We start from the raw sequence: 17,978 nt of genomic DNA, 5'->3' as shown, positions 1-17,978 counted from the left end.
GGAAAATAAGGTTAATGCCATGTACAGTACTAGTTTGCATGTGTTCATTTAAATACTAAAAACTGTAGTACTGCTCGATCCATATCTGACTGCTAGGTTTCAATTGACAGCTGAGGATTTGTGACTGGACCATGAATCAAAACGGCAGGCATTTATACCCCAGTACCAGTGAGGATACATTGGGAATTACTTGGCAAAGGTAACATTTTAATTATTTCCAACCCTACACTTACACCTAAAAATTACATGAGCTACAGTGTTTGTTTCTAACTAGCTTTACGGAAAGTATATGTTAAAATTTTAGTTGTTTTAGCTATACCATTCCTCTTTCCCTACCCTCTTCCTCCTTATTTCTTATTGAGATATAACTTCAAATTAATAGGAGACTAGAGCAAATAGTAATTAATGTTTGGAATTTCTGAGTGCTGTCAGATGTCGTCAACAGTTTATAATATTGGTGAGGGTGGGGCAGGGAGGGGGGGAGGAGGTTATTTGACACTTAGATTTAGGACCTGAAAATTGAAATCATAGTTTTAGGGAAGACTTTTCAGCTATTTGAGGGTAAAATATTGGCTTTTCCCATTATAGATTTTTCTCATTTCAGCTCTTTTTCTTTACTGTTAACTTTAAGTCATTTTAGACTCATTTACTCCTTTCTCAAAGGAGGAAAGATAAAATGTTCAGATTAGTCAATTTAACTGTTTATTAGCAACACTCATGAATTTCAGTGTGTGTGTGGAGTGGGGTGGGGGGTTGTTGGAATCAACAGCTAGAGAAGGAATTTTGTTTAAAAAAAAGTTTAACTTCTGTTTGTACCTTGATGTGAATCACTTGAGAATTGATTTGGTTGGCTGAGAAGATCACTCTAAAATTTCATTTTTGAAAGTAGTTTTGATAGTGTCTCATTTATTGGTTTTAGAAAGTAGGTAGTGCTAATTCAACTTCTTATGAATTATTTCAGTAAAGAACAAATTGTGTCAAACTGACAAATTAAATGATTAAAATTCATGATATAATCATATGTAATGAGATAAAAATTTATAGAAGACTGAGGTAATCCCATAAGGAGTTTAACAAAAGTAGAGCCAACATAATTTTCCATCTCTTCTCTGATTGTCATCTTCTCTTTACTGAGCATCCCTATGTTAAAAGTACGTTCTCTAGTATTGGTTGTAAAAGGCCTGCCCATCTTCATATGCATGATAGGAAAAAAGAATAGAGTTTCAAAGAATAAAATTAATAAAATTTCCACTTTTAACTCAGGTAAAATTTAAGAAAATTTGTTAGATTCTGTTTTAAAAGCTTGTTGACTTTTTAAAATTCACTTTCTGAAATGAATGCCATATGACTTTTCCTCTTTTTAGAGACTAGTATAGCATCCACTTTAAAATGTATAAATTTTTACCTTTTTGATTTTTTCCATGAAGCTTATATTATTCAACCATTTGGAAAAAATACAATGTATACTTAGAAAGAAAAGATAAACTCAGTGAAAGAAGATAAACTATTTATTTATTTAAATAGTCTTTGTTAGTAAGTATTTTAAAAGTTGATTTGACTTGGTAACAGTGTTTGGGTATAATTTTATTTATCCTTACATTCCATGTTCTGTTGGTTGGCTAAATGGCCCATTTCTACATATAATCCTTACTGTATTTAGAAAAAATTGCAAGTTAGATGGCAAGTGCTTGTGTTTTTTAATGTGGATGTAGCTGTGTGAGTTTCCAAATCTGTGGGTTACTGACTGACATTTACTTATCTAAAACTGGGTAGTATTGCTAAAGTACATTAAAGTGAAATGAGGGTATAAATTGCTGGAGACTTAAAATGTAACTGCACCTAGTTCCTAGTAATGTTTCAGTTCAAAAATTGATGTTCCCAAAAAGAAAAGGTGAGTGGACAATGAGTCATCCCAGAACACAGGGACTGGAGTGAATTAGTATGATGACTAAACTCATTTCTTAAGAGAGCTTTGTTCATCTTACCCATCACCTTCTTGGTGAAAAGTTGGTATGGTCATCAGCTTCAGGTCATAATCACTTAGGGAAAAAAATCAATTCATTTAAGTTAAAATTTTATTTTTTCTCTCCAAAATAATTTTTGGGGATTGGTAGATAATATGTAGAATGGCCTTAATGCTTCAAAAAGCTTGACAAAGGTAGTTGGCTTTCTTCCCTTTTTATCATGATTCAGGGGGCACATAATTGATAACAGCAGGTGAAACGTTCATACATTCAACAGGTATTTATTGCAACTCTGTGGTGGGCAGTCCCAGACACTGCATGACTAATACACACCCTCACCATTCTTAAAATAAAAGTATCCTACAGTTCATAATAAATGAACTCAAAGGAGACAGCAGCTTGCTTTGCTTTGTTATATTTATCCAAAATAAGAGCAAGTCGAGTCTGTATTTGATCATACAACAGGCCATGTCTGTGGCACAACATATGCATAATTTATGCATGGTTTATAATATGTGTCTTGCAGTTATTTATGAAACATAATAGTTTTTTTTTCTGAAAAAGATATCGAAAAAGAAATCAGAAATGTCTGTAACGCTATTACTTTTAAAGTCGATAACAGACATCTGAAATCTTCAGGCCATTGCTACAACTTTCGAGGGATCTGAATAAATTAAATCGTGTGCCTCTGTCCTAATGGAATAAAGAAAATATCAGGTTGTTTTTGTTGTGGCCCCCTGGAGACTTTGTAGTAAACAGAGGACAAGGCAAAGAAAGTGTTTGGTTTTACTTTGATTGCTATTCGCTGCCATTACCTTCTTGGTAAAATCACTGTCCATGGTCGCCTCCTTTGTGACCGTCCTTCTGTAGAGGTGTTTCCATGTCAAAGGCAGTTTCTTCCTCGGGACTGAAAATGGCAGTGCCCAGGGAGCCATGCGAGTATAAGTCAAAGCTGGAAGATTTCCTCCATCCTCTTCTGTCTCCACGCATCCCCCAATCCCAGTGTATAAACATTCCCTTCAGAACTGAAGCTGACTCCTCTGGAAAGTTTGCACAGACTTATTAAGTTGCAACCCTGAAGGTGTTTTGTTGTTTTGACCTTAGAATTTTGAGAGCTGTGTGTGTGTGTGTGTGTATGTGTGTGTGTATGTTGCTTGCATCTTGAAAATGTGACTTTTTTTTCCTAACCCAAAGGTCAGGTACTGCAGTTAACCCAGAGTGAAATGCCTTGGCGGAGTGCTCACTTCTGCGTGAGTCCGGAGGGGCTCAGCTCTTAGCAGGGTAATTGGTGATGAGTTGCTTATGCTGTTCATGAGAGTACTGTTGTGTCTGTGCTTTGTCCTCTGATGTGGACAAATTACACTGTTACATCTGTGAGTTATGTGGGTATAAACAAATACAGCAGTTAACTCCCTAACTGGCTTGCTTTCTTGAAGCTATAGCCAGAACATAGCTTGTACTATCAAATATGAAAGAGCAATATATTTGAATGAACAAGAAAGCCACAGGACAATCCAAGAATAATATAAACAGAAGTTATTTTAAAACATTGGAAGGAGTGCTTTATGCAAAAGAGAAACTGGATTTATTGTTTCAGTCCCTCTTTTCCCCCTTCACCTCTTTCAAGAAAAGGCAAAGCCACAAGTGAGTGGCTGTATGTGTCTGATGGCTTCTATAAACATAGCAGCAGCCTTCAGATGGCTAAAATAAACATGTGCGTGTTACTGAAGGATATGTTTACACAAACCATTTGCTCAGCCTCTGAAATAATGAATAAATGAAGATTTTACTGAAATAATTGGAGGGATTTTTGTGTTTCTGCTGATGCCATAATTGAATGGCACCGAAGAGACTTTTATCAGCTATTTTCCATGTTACACGTGTTAGCAGTTCCTTTCTATGAGTTGAATACTTCATTCTGTAGTGACTTTACACATGTTTTTGTAAGAAATTGTCGTTTATTACTGCAATTCTAGAGAGTTGCTTGATTTCCCAGGAGAAATTTAGCAGCCAGTAAAGATTATTTGGATCTGATTGGTCAGGAGGAGGAGGGCAAAAAGGAAGGAATAATAGCATTCATTTCATACATTTAAGTCTATTTGCAAAACCCTCTCCTCAAACTTGTACCATTTTCATTGCTTCATCCTTTAAACTTTTCTTTGTAAAATATGTCCTCAATGACCTAAGAATGAATATTTAAACAAAATAATTTTCACTATTGTGTTGCAAACTATGTTTGTATGGAAAATATACACATGCATATAACATGTATGCATATATGGTGTGTATGTACATACACATGTATGCATGGGTATGTGCATGCATGTATGTGTGTATACATGTGGCATGTACAAACATATGGCATGTGTATGATGCGGGTGATGTGTGTACTGGCTTTAACACCAAAAACATTTTGGTGTATTGGGATATAGCTGATTAACAATGTTGTGAGCAGTTTCAGGTACAGTGAAGGGACTTAACGATACATATACATGTATCCATTCTCCCCCAAACCCCTGTACTGGCTCTAGGTAATGTTAAGAGTTAACTTGTATTTCCACATTAGACGGAGACCATCCCTACAAATTCACCAGCTTAGCATTTCCTGCTTTCAGTTTGTTATCTTGACACATAACTACAGTATAACAGCTGGGTTGTTCCTGGAGTTCCTGGGGGGAGCTTTATTCTCAGAGTGCTGAATTTCCTTTTCAGCTGTCAGCTCTAACGTGTATTCAAAATGTTCGACTTTTTACACACCATTCTGGGTCCCCAGCGCCACTCTGGGACTATGATAGAAATGCTGATAAGGAGGTGGCTGAATGGGAGAATCCGGTTCAAGGAGGGGAATTTGCAAAAGCCAAAATTGCACATGACCATTGTTTGGGAACTAGAGCTGCTAACTAGTGTTGCTCTTTGTATTTGGATATTCTGTTTAAAAGAATTACTACTCCGTTTTCATGAAAATTATTTGCACCTGTTAGGAACCCAAAAATTAAAGTGTGAGCATTCTTAAAAATAGTCTTGATCTGGTGTTTATACACACGCAGTTATCTGTAATCTGGCTGTTGAAAAATACATTGGGGATTTGTTGCAGTTTTGCCTAACTTTCTCCATTTGTAAAGAAAGATTTGCACAACACAACGTTTCCTTTTTATCTAGGAAACTCTTCAGAAGACTTCCTAAGAAATTAATTGTATTCCAGCCAGACTTGCATGCTGCCATCCCACAGGAAATGGGTCAGCAATCCATTAAGATGCCATTAGATAATCTAATTTGGAACTTAATCTCTAAATTAACCATGCTCCATACTTGAAGCATACTTGAGAGAAAGAAAAAAAGTTTACGTTTGAATCGATAGGGGAGCCGAAGCGTGAAGAAGGCTGTTTGTTTTTTCTGTAGCTGTGGTCACGTCTCAAGCCGTCTGGTAACCAGGAGAAACCAGACATGATGTAATTCCAGATTGAACTTGAACTTCAGGGACTTAGGATAGGGGAACAATGGACCGTAGGAATCAATAATGTCCATTTTCCACATGATTATGTTTGGAGCTTTACGTTAACCTTCATGGGAGAAGCAGCAGGATCTGCAGTGTGACTGAAATGGGATGACCAGAGACAAGATGTCAGAGGAAAGAAAACAACTTTTTCCATGATATTTTCTGAGCAGCACTGCAGATTCCAGCAGGATTAGAAAAGTTCCCGCTCTGCAGTAAACGAGTGGCCTGTTCAGAGCACTCTTTGTTCGCTTAGGTAGGACAAACTTAATCTTACGTTTCCTGTCAGATGATTTTTGGCTGCACTAGGGGAGAGGGAGGAGCATGATGCAGAAAATTCCCAAATGTCAACCTTGCTGATTAACCCTTTGCGATGAAAGAAGTATGTTAAACACCTACTTTATTTGGAGATGTTTAATGGAAAGTGCCGTATTTACATATGTATTAATTCCCTAAGAAATTTAGCTCTGTGACTGGCCAACGCACCCTTTAATAACTTCCTTTTTTCATTCTCATGTTTGCCAGTGCTATTAGGAAGTATACAGTGCGTTTTTAGTCATATTTACCTAGATGACAGAGTGTATGAATTGAGTAAACAGGATAATAAATGTAATAAGAAACTACAAAAGGAGAAAAAGGCAAAAATTCAAGACATTAAAGAAGACAAATTTTGAATATTCAGAAATTGTAGAAATTTACAGTTATTCTCTCCTTTGTTAATTTTTGTTTTATGACAGAAGGAAGGTTTTTTTTGTACATGTGAACAGAGTAGCAGGCATAACATAAAAATATGTTCAATTCCTTAATCATTTGTGATTTTATGCTTCAGAATTCTGATACCAAAAAAAAAAAAAAAAGATTCTCTCTTTTAGAGGTGAAATGGTGCAAATAACACTGATTTTTGCTTTTAAAGGAAAATCATTTGGGAAAGGATCGCATTTTGCTTTTGTGTAAAACTTAACATTTCTATTTAATTTAGTATGCCTAGGGTGATTTTCTCTAGTGAAAGACACTATTTGGAAGCACTATTTTTGTAGAGAATTTTGTCTGCTCTTGAAGACTCACATATGCTAATAAGGGGGCTGTAGCACTTGTAACAATAGCCCTGAAAAGGAGCCGGGGACAGAGAGGAATACAGACTAGAGAAGGAGGAGGGAAATCCACACGCAGGATTCTCTATGGGAGGAGATCAAATCACTGCTTTGGAGCCTGATAATTCTATATTTTTAATTGGCTGAAACCTCCCACAGCTACATAAATTGTTATATACGTATGTGTCTGTATACTGTAATTTATTTACAATAATGATTCTCTACCATTTTCAGTTTTAAAACACGACAAGTATCTAACATAGTTTTGTTTTTTAAATTTGGCCAGTTCAGGGGAAGACTGTTTTTCTTACTTATGGCTAAACATTTTAAGGAAATAAGTTTTTATTACTCTCAAGTATATTGATTGCCTTGTTGAAAAGTCTAGGATTTTGTAAGAGCTGTTTACTAACGGTACAGACATTAGAATGAGCACATTAGACCTTTAGCTGCAGTGGCCGCATACATAAGGGCTCTTCTTGCCCTGTGCTGTTCGTTAAATAACATATTTCACTGGCATATACCATTATTTCACTTAGAAAACGCTAGTACTCACACATGGTAAATTTAACATGCCATCCAGCATGCCGTGATAACAAAACACATCTGAAACAACTGAATATAAATTAATGAGCTTTGATGGCCTACTGATTTGATATGTTATTTTCAAAATCGTTGGTCCCCAAAGAGTAGCAATAAAGCAAGCTATTTACCTACTTAGTTAAGAAACAAATACATTTCTCTTTCATTACTATGAAGTGCTATTGCTTGCAGTTAGAATAATTCCATGAGCCACCTGCAGTTTATGATATTTGGTGTTTCCCAGAGAGCCCACAAGAGTACTTTGCAGTTCAGGTAAGAGCCAGCCAGGGAGCTTTCCCATACAGATTATTACAAATAGTAACAATCATTAGAAATCATCTTGCATGCAAATAGGATCATTCCAATGGTAATAATGATCCTTAAAAAATGGGGAAATAAATCGAAGAAACCCAAGACCTGAGTAAAGCACTTTGTATATTTCACTTCTGGTTTTAGCTCAATCAGAAGTGGAATGCAAGCAAGCAATTTATAGACATGCAGCAACATCTGTATATACATCAAAAAATGCAAATATTGTCCTCAGATGAAAAGAATCTTGAATTAGACAAATAAAATAGTTTTGTGTGTTGAAATTTAGACTCAAAAGTTATACTTTTTAGGGAATTCCATTGTGCCTAAATGATAGGGACCTTAATTCATAGAAATCTCTTGTATAATTCAGGGATAATATGAATTCTTGCTTAGTAATATAAATAATGTGTTTCACAAAAGAGGGAGATGAGGTGAAGTGTAGTGGGTTAGAATGTAGGCTTTAGAACCACACTGCTAGATTTCAAATTCTGGCTTCTACAACCTAACAGCAGGAGTTGGGCAAGACACAATTTCCCAGCTTCAGTTTCCTCATCTGTATAATTAGAATAATAATCATACTTTTCTTATAGGTGTATAATGAGATTTGAAAACTTTAAATTAGGTCTAGCACGTAGATCAGTACCTGGCAAATAGGACATACTCTGTAAATGCTAGTAACTGGTATATTTAATAAATACTCTCTTCTTTGCTCTAATACATTAATGAATTCTTCTATATTATTTTTATGTAATTAATAATTCATAAATATATGGGTACTTAAATATCACTCCTATATTCCTTCCCCTGGCCTAAGTGGGCATTTTTTTCACAAGACATAGTCTGTAGCATTTGTATTATATCTAAATAAGCTGCCAGTCCAAATGCACACATCCAGGACAGCCTGGTTTCTGACTTGATACTTAATTATACTGTTCTTGATTGGTTTTTCCAGCAGATTTTAGCTGTTAGTAGGGAAAGCGTTTATTGTGCATTTGGGGAGAGATACTAATACTTGTGTGTTAATATTATGGAAACAAAATTAGGAACGTTTAGCCAAGTAAATAATAAACTTTCCTTCTTGGGGGTATTTGAAACAGGAACAATGGAACTAAGGGCGAATCTTGCTTTTAAATGAAAGTATTTATTTTACTTGTTATCTCATGCTTTCTGGGCCATTGCTTATTTTTATTGCTGTCTATAAGTAATGTGGCTACTTGTACAGTTGAGGTATGTATGAGTATATACAGTTCTTGGTGCTTCATTCCTGTAATATTTTTTTAAGCTTCTTGAAAGAGTACAATCTCTAAAGCAGATGTGGTAGTCTTATGATTTAAATCAGTATGCAAAATCTGAATGGGTGATATGATTAGTCCCCTCAGAAGTATTAGAACACTGGATACTTTTGACATTTTATAACATGTTTGACAAGTGGGTTGCCTAGCCCTTTTTCAGAAGCACATTGAAATTTGCCATTCTTCAATTTGAATAATTGAAGGAAGCCTGTGTCTTTGGTTCTTTACTCAACTTATGATTCCATATATGTTTTTTTTGGTACCCCGTGGTTCTTGGGTTGTTACCAAGTTAAAAGCTAAGAACCTAATCCTTTTTGGCCTAGAATACACAGTCACAGAATGCATAACTTTTAAAAAGCACAACCGTCGACTTTTGACTTGCCCAAAGGAGTTTTCTCACTTTCATTCTTTGAGTCTCTTTACTCCTTCTGGATGCAAAGATGAACAGTTTTATCCAGTTTGTCCTGGATTTTAAATATATAAAAAGTGTATCATTTTTAAAAAGAAGTGGGTATCTTCTTCCTCCTTCATCCTCACCATAAGGTCACTCTAATAGTTAAACTTCAACTAGATTTATTTTCAAAGGAGATAGATATATCAAATATCAGAGCTGTTTGATCACCTAGACCAACCACGTGTTCTGTGCATAATTCTGCTGCAGTACTAGCCAGGTTATAATCCAGCAGTCTGGGGCATGGGAAATTCATTGTCTCTTGAAGCAAATACATTTTGCCTTTAGAAAACTGTGTTCAAAAGTTCTCTTGAATGTTTGGTTAATGCCTAACTTCCCAGGGAAGCAATGTAATAGTTAAATGGCCATGGGAATCATATAGAAGTAATTCACATCTGAGATGTTGGTGGGTAACTTTGGATGAGTTTAAGCCTCAACTTTCTCATCTGTGAAAAGGGGATAATGATGGCAATGTCAGTAATTCACTGAGAAGATTAAGTGACATAGGATGTGTGAAACACCCAAGATGATATCTTATTTATAGAAGGCCATCAGCATCTTCTGAAGGTTTCTCCCTCTATACTAATTCTGTCTACTGGAACCACATGGAAGATATCTATATTTCTTTTCAACTCAACTATCATGTCTTCCCTGTCTCCTTTTACCTGTTTTCAAATGACATAATTTGGTGTATTTCTTCACCAAAGTAATGCCATACAGTTTGTTTCTCTTGAAGAGTGATACAGGGAAGGAACACAATGCTTCCAAGATAGTCTGATCAGAATAAAATGAAGCCATACCATCACCTACCATTAATGTAATTTGTTTGCATCTTCCCTCTGGGGAAAAACCACATTATATATTTGACCAGAATCATATGAAAATATTATCTATGAGGTCAGATGTATTGAATTTTTTTTAGAATTTTTATTTAACTTTTATTCGTTTTTAACAAAATATCTCAATACATACTGAGAGCATATATAGAGTAGGAGTCACTAGCATGAATTCTGCTGTGTGTTATGGTATTGTCAGAATCTTTGGGGCTCTTTTTTGGTGCCTGATTTTTCCACGAAGTGCTTGTATTCTTTTTTTTTCTTCTTTTACTAATATGGCAGTTACATATATATATATATTTTAAAGATGTGCTTTCAGTTATGCTCATCTTCTGTTTACCTTTAAAAAAAAAAAGGTGATTTGGCAATGAAAAATTTAATGAAGACCAAGTATATATGTGCTTGAAGATATACTGCTGAAAAGCTTAATTTGACTTTGAATATTTTGAAATCTTTCAATTATATTCTTATCTCTTAATAGACAGAGACACAGATTATTGGATTGAAAATTAGATTCCACATAATTTTCATTCTGTTAGGAATTAAAATCAGTAAGCATTTTACATATAACTAGTCAGTATATGTACATAAATATGAAAGTGTGTTTATATTATCCATTCTGGTGATTATTGCCATTGACTTATGTAGAGAGAGTTGATATTTGAAAAGCACTGTTACCTTTTTACCTAAGAAACTGTACAATTTGAGGCATTGTTTTTTGAGATTAAATGATCTAGGTTATTTTGTTTGATTAAACATTTTTCTTTATTATAATCTTTGAATTAGTTTTACCAGATTTTTTTCAACAGTACTACCAAAAAGTTCTAAAAATATCTGTGCCTTATAATTCTGAGTTTAACCTTCAAATTGGCAATAAGAGGCTTATAAACTCATATATAGGGTCTGCACAGTGTTAATGTCTGAGATTTATTTCTCCCCAAAGGCTCATAAACAGTATTGACAAATATATCACACACTGCAATTTTGACATGGTCATAATGTAGGATGGGAGGTTCGAAAGGTTTAAATAAACATCTAAATTGAATTTGTTAGATATTCTGCAGTAAGAGTCCTTTTAGTCACTAGCATCTATTTATTTTTATTGAGGATTTTCCAAAGGCTAACAATACATGTCTTTTCTAAAGAACTGAGTAAGAAAGCTATTGCAAATTAAACCCTGAATTTTTGTCTTTTCTGCCATTAATTGGTAAACTTCTCCATTGAAGAGCCACATCTATTTTCAAGCATTAAAATACACTTTATTTTCCTAAAGTATGTAGTTTCTAAATGACTTCCGAGAGCCCATTTAATTTGGGACTCATTAATTTTGCAAAGTGATTCACTTGTTGTTGACATTGTCTTTTACTGTCAAGGATTATCCATTTGAGCTGGTCTTTTTGTTTTTCATACATGCTTCCTGCTTTAGGTTAAAAAATAAGGGAGATCCATCTTTGTCATTTATTTGTTGAGAAATGATTAGCATCAGCTATGGCCAGTAATAAGGATTGATAAGGTCATTTTCTTTACAGATCTTACCTTTCAGTCAGTAAGATAACCATAGTACAGATAATTATGATATGAGGTAATATCATATCATATCATATCATACAATAGTGCTATTGTAGTACTATATAACTAAGTGCACTGGAAGCACAGTAGAGAGAAAATATTTACTAATATGTCATGTAACACTCTTCCCAGTCAGTGATGCAAAGTGCAGAAATAGTTGTTGAAGATGTGTGTAGGAAGAAAGAAATACGTGAAAACAATTAAGTCTCTTAGAAAAGGTTTCAGTAACAACTTTTTATTCTGTAGAATTATGATTTTTCATCTGATGATGACATATCTTTTTAGTTTCAATCTTTGATTTCAAGTATTATTTGGTTACTCCTGCATAGTTAATTTTTGTTAATATGGAACATCTCTCATTTTAAGTCCAGAGATGCCAGTTTTCTTATCATAGGGGGCCAAATCGCAATGTACTCATGAAACTATGTGATTATGAGCAACGTTTTTAGAAAATAAATAGTTGGGTGTGATTTGGAATATTTAATTGATTTGCTTGTTTATCCAAAAATTATTGAGTACCTGCAATGTACTAAGTACTGTATTAGATGGAGAACAAAAAGAGAAATGGGCTTTGTTTTTATGGAGCTCATAGTCTAATCACAAAATCCTTTGAGCATAAAAGGTTACTGTGAAGTTTTTCCTATTAAAATATTAACTCAGAAGTATGTACCTAGACACATAGTAATAAGCTTAATTATTTCTTTAAAAGTATCATGAGATTAAAAAAAGTTACATACCAAGTTCTTTTTTTTTTTAATCCAAGCTTTTTCTTTTGGGGGGTGGGTGGGTAGGGAAATTGTTTCTTCACGTTAATACTCCATAAAGGTTTTTGTACCTTTGGAATTCAAATATGAAAAAAACGAGGATGTCTATCTTGATAGCTACAGTAGTAGAATCCATCTCACTTCATGGTTCCAAAAATAAAGAAAAGAATGTAAATTAAATTTAGAGGATCAATTAAATTTAAGACACTGAAGTTGTGTTTCCATGCCAGACCATGACAAAACTGGGTATGGAATTGTCAGTTGGGTGTTTTCTTGATTCATGATTATTCGTGCAGCTGTTACTTAACTGACGTTCTTTCCAAGTTTAATATTGAAACTAACAATGTGTCTGGTTAGGTATACTCAAAATGCGTGGTGTGGGGTTGTCTATGATGTGTAGGTCTTGTTTTATTTTCCTCTATGTGATATTTGTTTAATGAGGGATTATGCCAGTAGCAAACTCCGGGAATTGGTGATGGACAGGGAAGCCTGGTGTGCTATAGTCATGGGGTTGCAAAGAGTCAGACACGACTGAGCAACTGAACTGAACTGAACTGATGCCAGTAGCAATTAGACAACTGTTTTTCAAAATTTTTTGTTTTAAATAGTCCCAAATACAGCATAGGTGAAGTAGGAGTCAGTTGAAGACGGGCAAGACTCTCCTCTGCCTACTCCCTGTGGAGCTCCACCCACATCCCTCTCCCAGCTCCCAAACTCAGAGCAGCTGGGATGTGGAAACGTAACTGACAGGGAGGAAGAGGTTTCTGGTGTCAGCTTCAAACTAAGTATTATGCACTGGCCTTCCTGGAAAATATACTTTCTCTTATTGTGAGGGAAAAGGAATCATTTTCATTATGGCTTTCAGTTTTGTTCAACCAATAGGCAGATAAAAAAAAATTGAAATACATCACAACTGTTGTTAATTAAAACAAGATCAGAATATAACTTGCAAAGTATATCGATACTGTTGTAGATTTGCTCTTTTCTTCTTGACAGAAAATCATACTATGTTTACATCAAAGTGGACCAAATATTTTAGGAAGAATATCCTCCCTCAGAGTTTACCTGTGGATGAGTCTTACTTGAGATATTTTCTGCCTCACAATAGTCTTACCATCTGTGACAGAAATAGACCATGTAGTTTATATATGCATAATATGTGTAATTTATAAGCACATGTATCTCATATTAGACTCTAATTTGGAAAAGTTATAGTAGTAATTTGATGCCTATGGAATTTATGTCTCTAATATTGTTATAGATTTTAACATATTTTTTTCTTTTTCTCTTCCCTCCCTCCTGCCCCTCTCCTGCCCCCTTCCTGCCGACAGTCCTGGTACCTGGGCTAGCTTGGTTCCTTTCCAAGTATCAAATAGGACACCCATCCTACCGGCAAATGTCCAAAATTACGGTTTGAACATAATCGGAGAACCTTTCCTTCAAGCAGAAACAAGCAACTGAGGGGAAAAAATGAAATACAACACTAGTTTAAGAAATTTTTTTTAAAAAAAGGAAAAGAGGAAGACTGGACAAAACAAACAAAACAAAAAGGGAGAAAGGAAGGAAACTGAAGAAAGAAGATAATAGACCAGCAATCGCAGCACTTACAATCACTAATTCCCTTAAGGTTGAAACTGTAATGACATAAAAAGGGTCGATGATATTTCACTGATGGTAGTTCGCAGCCCCTGCAAAGTAGCCTTTGTTACATGAAGTCCGCTGGGAAATAGATGTTCTGTCTCTATGACAATATATTTTAACTGACTTTCTAGATGCCTTAATATTTGCATGATAAGCTAGTTTTATTGGTTTAGTATCTTGTTGTTTACGCATGGAATCACTATTCCTGGTTATCTCACCAACGAAGGCTAGGAGGCGGCATCAGAGGTGCTGGGCGTGACAGAGCCATGAGCCAGCCATTTTATAAGCACTCTGATTTCTAAAAGTTAAAAGAAATATATATGAAATCTCTGTAGCCTTTAGTTATCAGTACAGATTTATTAAGTTTTGGCCCTTAACCCAGCCTTTTCCAGTGTGTAACCCAGTTTGAAATCTTAAAAAAAAAAAAAGAAAAAAAGAGGAAAAAAAGAAAAAAAAAAAAGGAAAAAAAGAAAAAAGGAAAAAAAAACAGTTTGAACACAAAAGGCTCTATGGAAGAAATGCCTCTTTGTAGGTGAAGTGTTATCTCTGCATGCAACAGTAAAAATTAATATAATATTTTCCCCACAAAAGAAACACTTAACAGAGGCAAGTGCAATTTATAAATTTATATCTAAAGGGGAATCATGATTATAAGTCCTTCAGCCCTTGGACTCTAAATTGAGGGGATTAAAAAGAATTTAAGAGAATTTTGAACGAATTTATTTTCCCCTCAGTTTTTGAGGGCAGTAAAAAGGCATTAAATCAAGACAAATCATGTGCTTGAGGAAAAAAAAAAATTAATGAAAACACAGCACTTATGTTGGTTTAGCTGCAGCCTCCTTGGAGGTAGAATTTATTTATTTAAAATTACTGGTTGCATCAAGAACCCATAGGGTGTACAAAAGGTTCTATAAAATCTGCATTCTAGAGACAAAGAGGCAGGCAAATCCATGTCACAAGGGTAAAGCTTACAGTTTACAAACTGGGAATGCCAGGGTGTAGGATGTAAAAACGCACTCTTGAGAAAACAGATGTAATCAGGGTGCTGAATACTTGCATGGTGCTTTCAGACATTAGCCTTGTTCAACAAACTTCTTGTATTGACAGATCTGTAGTGTGCATGGGCAGACACATTTTTGCCTCTATGTCTCTTAAAATTTTAATTAAAAATACTCTTTCCAGTAATCCTAATTTGCACGAAGATATAATGTCCACATTACGTGCCTTGCCTTGAAATCTAAAAAACAAAAAACAAAAAAAAAAACTACAAAAAAACAAAAAAGTGACATCACTACACTTGTTTTGCTGCATTTATTATCATTTTAAATCTTTACCATTTTTATGACAAAATATTTTGTACTCCAGACGAAGAAAAATGTGTGACATCATGGATTTTTTAGACAGTTATACCTTTATCTCACATTTATAAAGCATATCATGGCTGTGTATAGTTGCCGCTTAAAAATTGTAATCGACCAGCAATATTTTCAGTATTTTGGTGTTTTTTCTATTAACCTTTCATGTTTTTCATCTTCCAATTAATATTTGGGGGGGAGGGGTTTCAAATTTATACGAATTATGCAATACCAAGTTTTGCCTATGTAGGTAGTGCTTTTAGCTGTATTGGTTATTATAGGTAAGTACACAGATTTAAAAAAAAAAAATAATGTATGCTTTTTTTGTTTGTTTGTTTGTTTTAATTGACCAAAGTGGGTACTGCTATTTTTGCAGTGTGATGAGGTCCTTTTGTGTACTGAGAGATGGACAGGGGATTTTTTTTAATATACATATATATATATTCTGGGGTGGGTGGGAGGATTTTTAACACTTTCCAGTGTAGCTGTGAAGCAGTGCACCCTGAGATGGGCCTGGGCTGCAAAGCGACTGTTCTGCCTACTGTGACAAACTTCAGCTTAAACACAGGTTTCCCCCTCTCGAACTCCCCACCTGGGGTACAAGCTGAACTCATTTCTGGTTTTCATAACAACAAACAGTAAGAACAAGTGAACACAACCAGTTCTCCTGGAGGCAGACTTGGCTTAAAACAAATGGTCTTATCTTTCTGTTGTTGTTGGGGGTGGTCGTTTTTCTCGAAAGTTTCGGATCCACAGTGGCGAATGAGCCTGTCTCATATTTGGCAAAGATAGTTGTTGAAAAGTACATCTAGCAGATGTTTCGACTTTGGGGGTTTAACACCTGAGTATACTTTCTCCTCTAAAATCTGCCATCCTGCTGGAGGGGGTGCTCCCATATCCTTTCCCCACCACGTCTCTTCCCCATTTCTTCATTTTGTGAATGGTAGTCTGTGATTTACCTGTGTCTCACTACTTCAAGTGGATGGTAGTGCACTTGGAAAAAAAAGATATATTATTTAAATATCCAGAAGATTGAACAGAGGGTCGCTATTATCAAATGTATTCGGACTTCTAGATTAAAATCAAATTTGAGTTTTTAAAGAACAACAAAAATAAATAAATAAATCTTGTTAAGTTTTCATTTTACCTGCCCTTTTAAACTGAGAACCCGAGCAGAAAGGAAATAGAGAATTTTAAGAAATAAATTTTCCTGTGGATGAATTAAGCCCATTAGAGGCTGATGGGATTTTTTTTTTTAAAGGGATGGTACCTCAAATATATATTGGATTTAATTTCCCTGGAGGGCTAGAGGGTGAATGGAGGCTGGTTCTACTTTACTTCTCCCCACTGCCCCCCAGTTCCATTGAGGGAATTCATTACTAGAAGGAAACTCTCTTAGAATTAGTGACACATGGTGGGCTGCCATGGGGAGCCCCCTGACCCCCTTCCCCCAGTCCATGGCCTAATAAAATAAACTGTGTATTGTTCTCACAGCATATCATTTAATAATGAAGACTTTAGAACAATGCTTACGGGCCTGACAATTGTATTTGATTAGCCCATTCAGTTTGATAGCCCCAATGCTGAAAAGCACAGCAGGATCATTGCATTGCAAGTTCAAAAGTAAGTTCAGTCATTTCTGTGATGACTTGCCCTGGTAGAAAACATCTCAGCCAAGCTCTTCAGGTCTCTTCAGCCTAATAGGTGAACAAATCCACCTCACAGGACACACAGTATTTTTTTAAGAGCAGACTTGCTCTCTTTTTTAAAAATTTTGCCAGTGAATGAGCATCTCTAGCTGCACAAGTTACACACTGTGGGTATTCCTGCCTGCCTCTTGAATACAAAAGCCTAGTTCAAGTGTTGCTTTTTTTAAAATCATTTTTTGCCTCCCTTCCCTTGGAGATAAAACTCTTTAAAAAGATCCTACTCTCTATATAATCTCAAATCCATTTCGGCCTCCTCCTCTTTTTACCAGGAAGTATCTTGTGACTAAGGGCCCCCCCTCTTGCAGGTCTTGCACGCCCCTCCCCTCCCCAGAATTGCAGAGCTTCAGGATGGTGAAGGTCACCCAAGGGCATCAGTAGGGGGTGGCGTCTCCAGCCCCTGGCTCCATGGCACTGTTCAACTTTCCTTGCGTTGCTTTGCAGCCCACCCCTCCCAGTGCCTCTGAAGTGTTTCCTCTGGAGTAACATGAGCGTTTGAGGGCTTGTCTAAGGAGAAGAAAAGAATAAGGCAGTGAAGGAGACTGTACATAAAGACATGGCAAAAATCGTAATTATAGCAATATAGTTATGGGGTAATGTTCGGGTGGGCAGCTCCATTTAAAAAAAAAATATGTGAATGAATCTGTGAAGCTGCGAGTAGCAAGAAGAGCGAAAGGTCTTCTTCACAAACCGCCTACCTTGTAGACAGTAATTTGTACACTGTATAGTTTTGTTAAGAATTTTTTTTTTTAATTAAAATTCCCATGTTTGTAAAGCTAACTTTTTAACAATTATAATGGAACTATATGTTGTTTCCATTTTTAAAGTAAACAAGAATATTCCTTGTTTGGAGACTGGACTTGAGTTAAAACTCTCCAGGCTCTTAAGTTATGTATTAAAAAAGAAAAAAAATCTGTCCATGTTA

At 35.5% G+C, this 17,978-nt stretch overlaps 1 protein-coding gene across 11 annotated transcripts in view; it reads left to right on the top strand.

Moving 5' to 3' along the window:
* Positions 1-17,978, top strand: part of NFIB (nuclear factor I B) — a 244,228-nt gene that overhangs the window by 223,959 nt on the left and 2,291 nt on the right. For 6 of the 11 annotated variants that reach the window (XM_043487184.1, XM_043487187.1, XM_043487191.1 and 3 more), the window contains 2 exons: positions 111-199; positions 13,683-17,978. The exon at positions 13,683-17,978 is cut by the window's right edge and continues 2,291 nt beyond it. In XM_043487184.1, coding sequence (XP_043343119.1) covers positions 111-199; positions 13,683-13,812 — 219 coding nt within the window. In that variant the 3' untranslated portion in view covers positions 13,813-17,978. The remainder of the gene's footprint in view (positions 1-110; positions 200-13,682) is intronic. The other 5 variants (XM_043487190.1, XM_043487188.1, XM_043487193.1 and 2 more) reach the window with 1 other exon arrangement.

Source organism: Cervus canadensis, chromosome 14 (genome assembly GCF_019320065.1).
Source record: "Cervus canadensis isolate Bull #8, Minnesota chromosome 14, ASM1932006v1, whole genome shotgun sequence".
NCBI lineage: Eukaryota > Metazoa > Chordata > Mammalia > Artiodactyla > Cervidae > Cervus > Cervus canadensis.
This window is presented reverse-complemented; position numbering and strand designations above follow the sequence as displayed.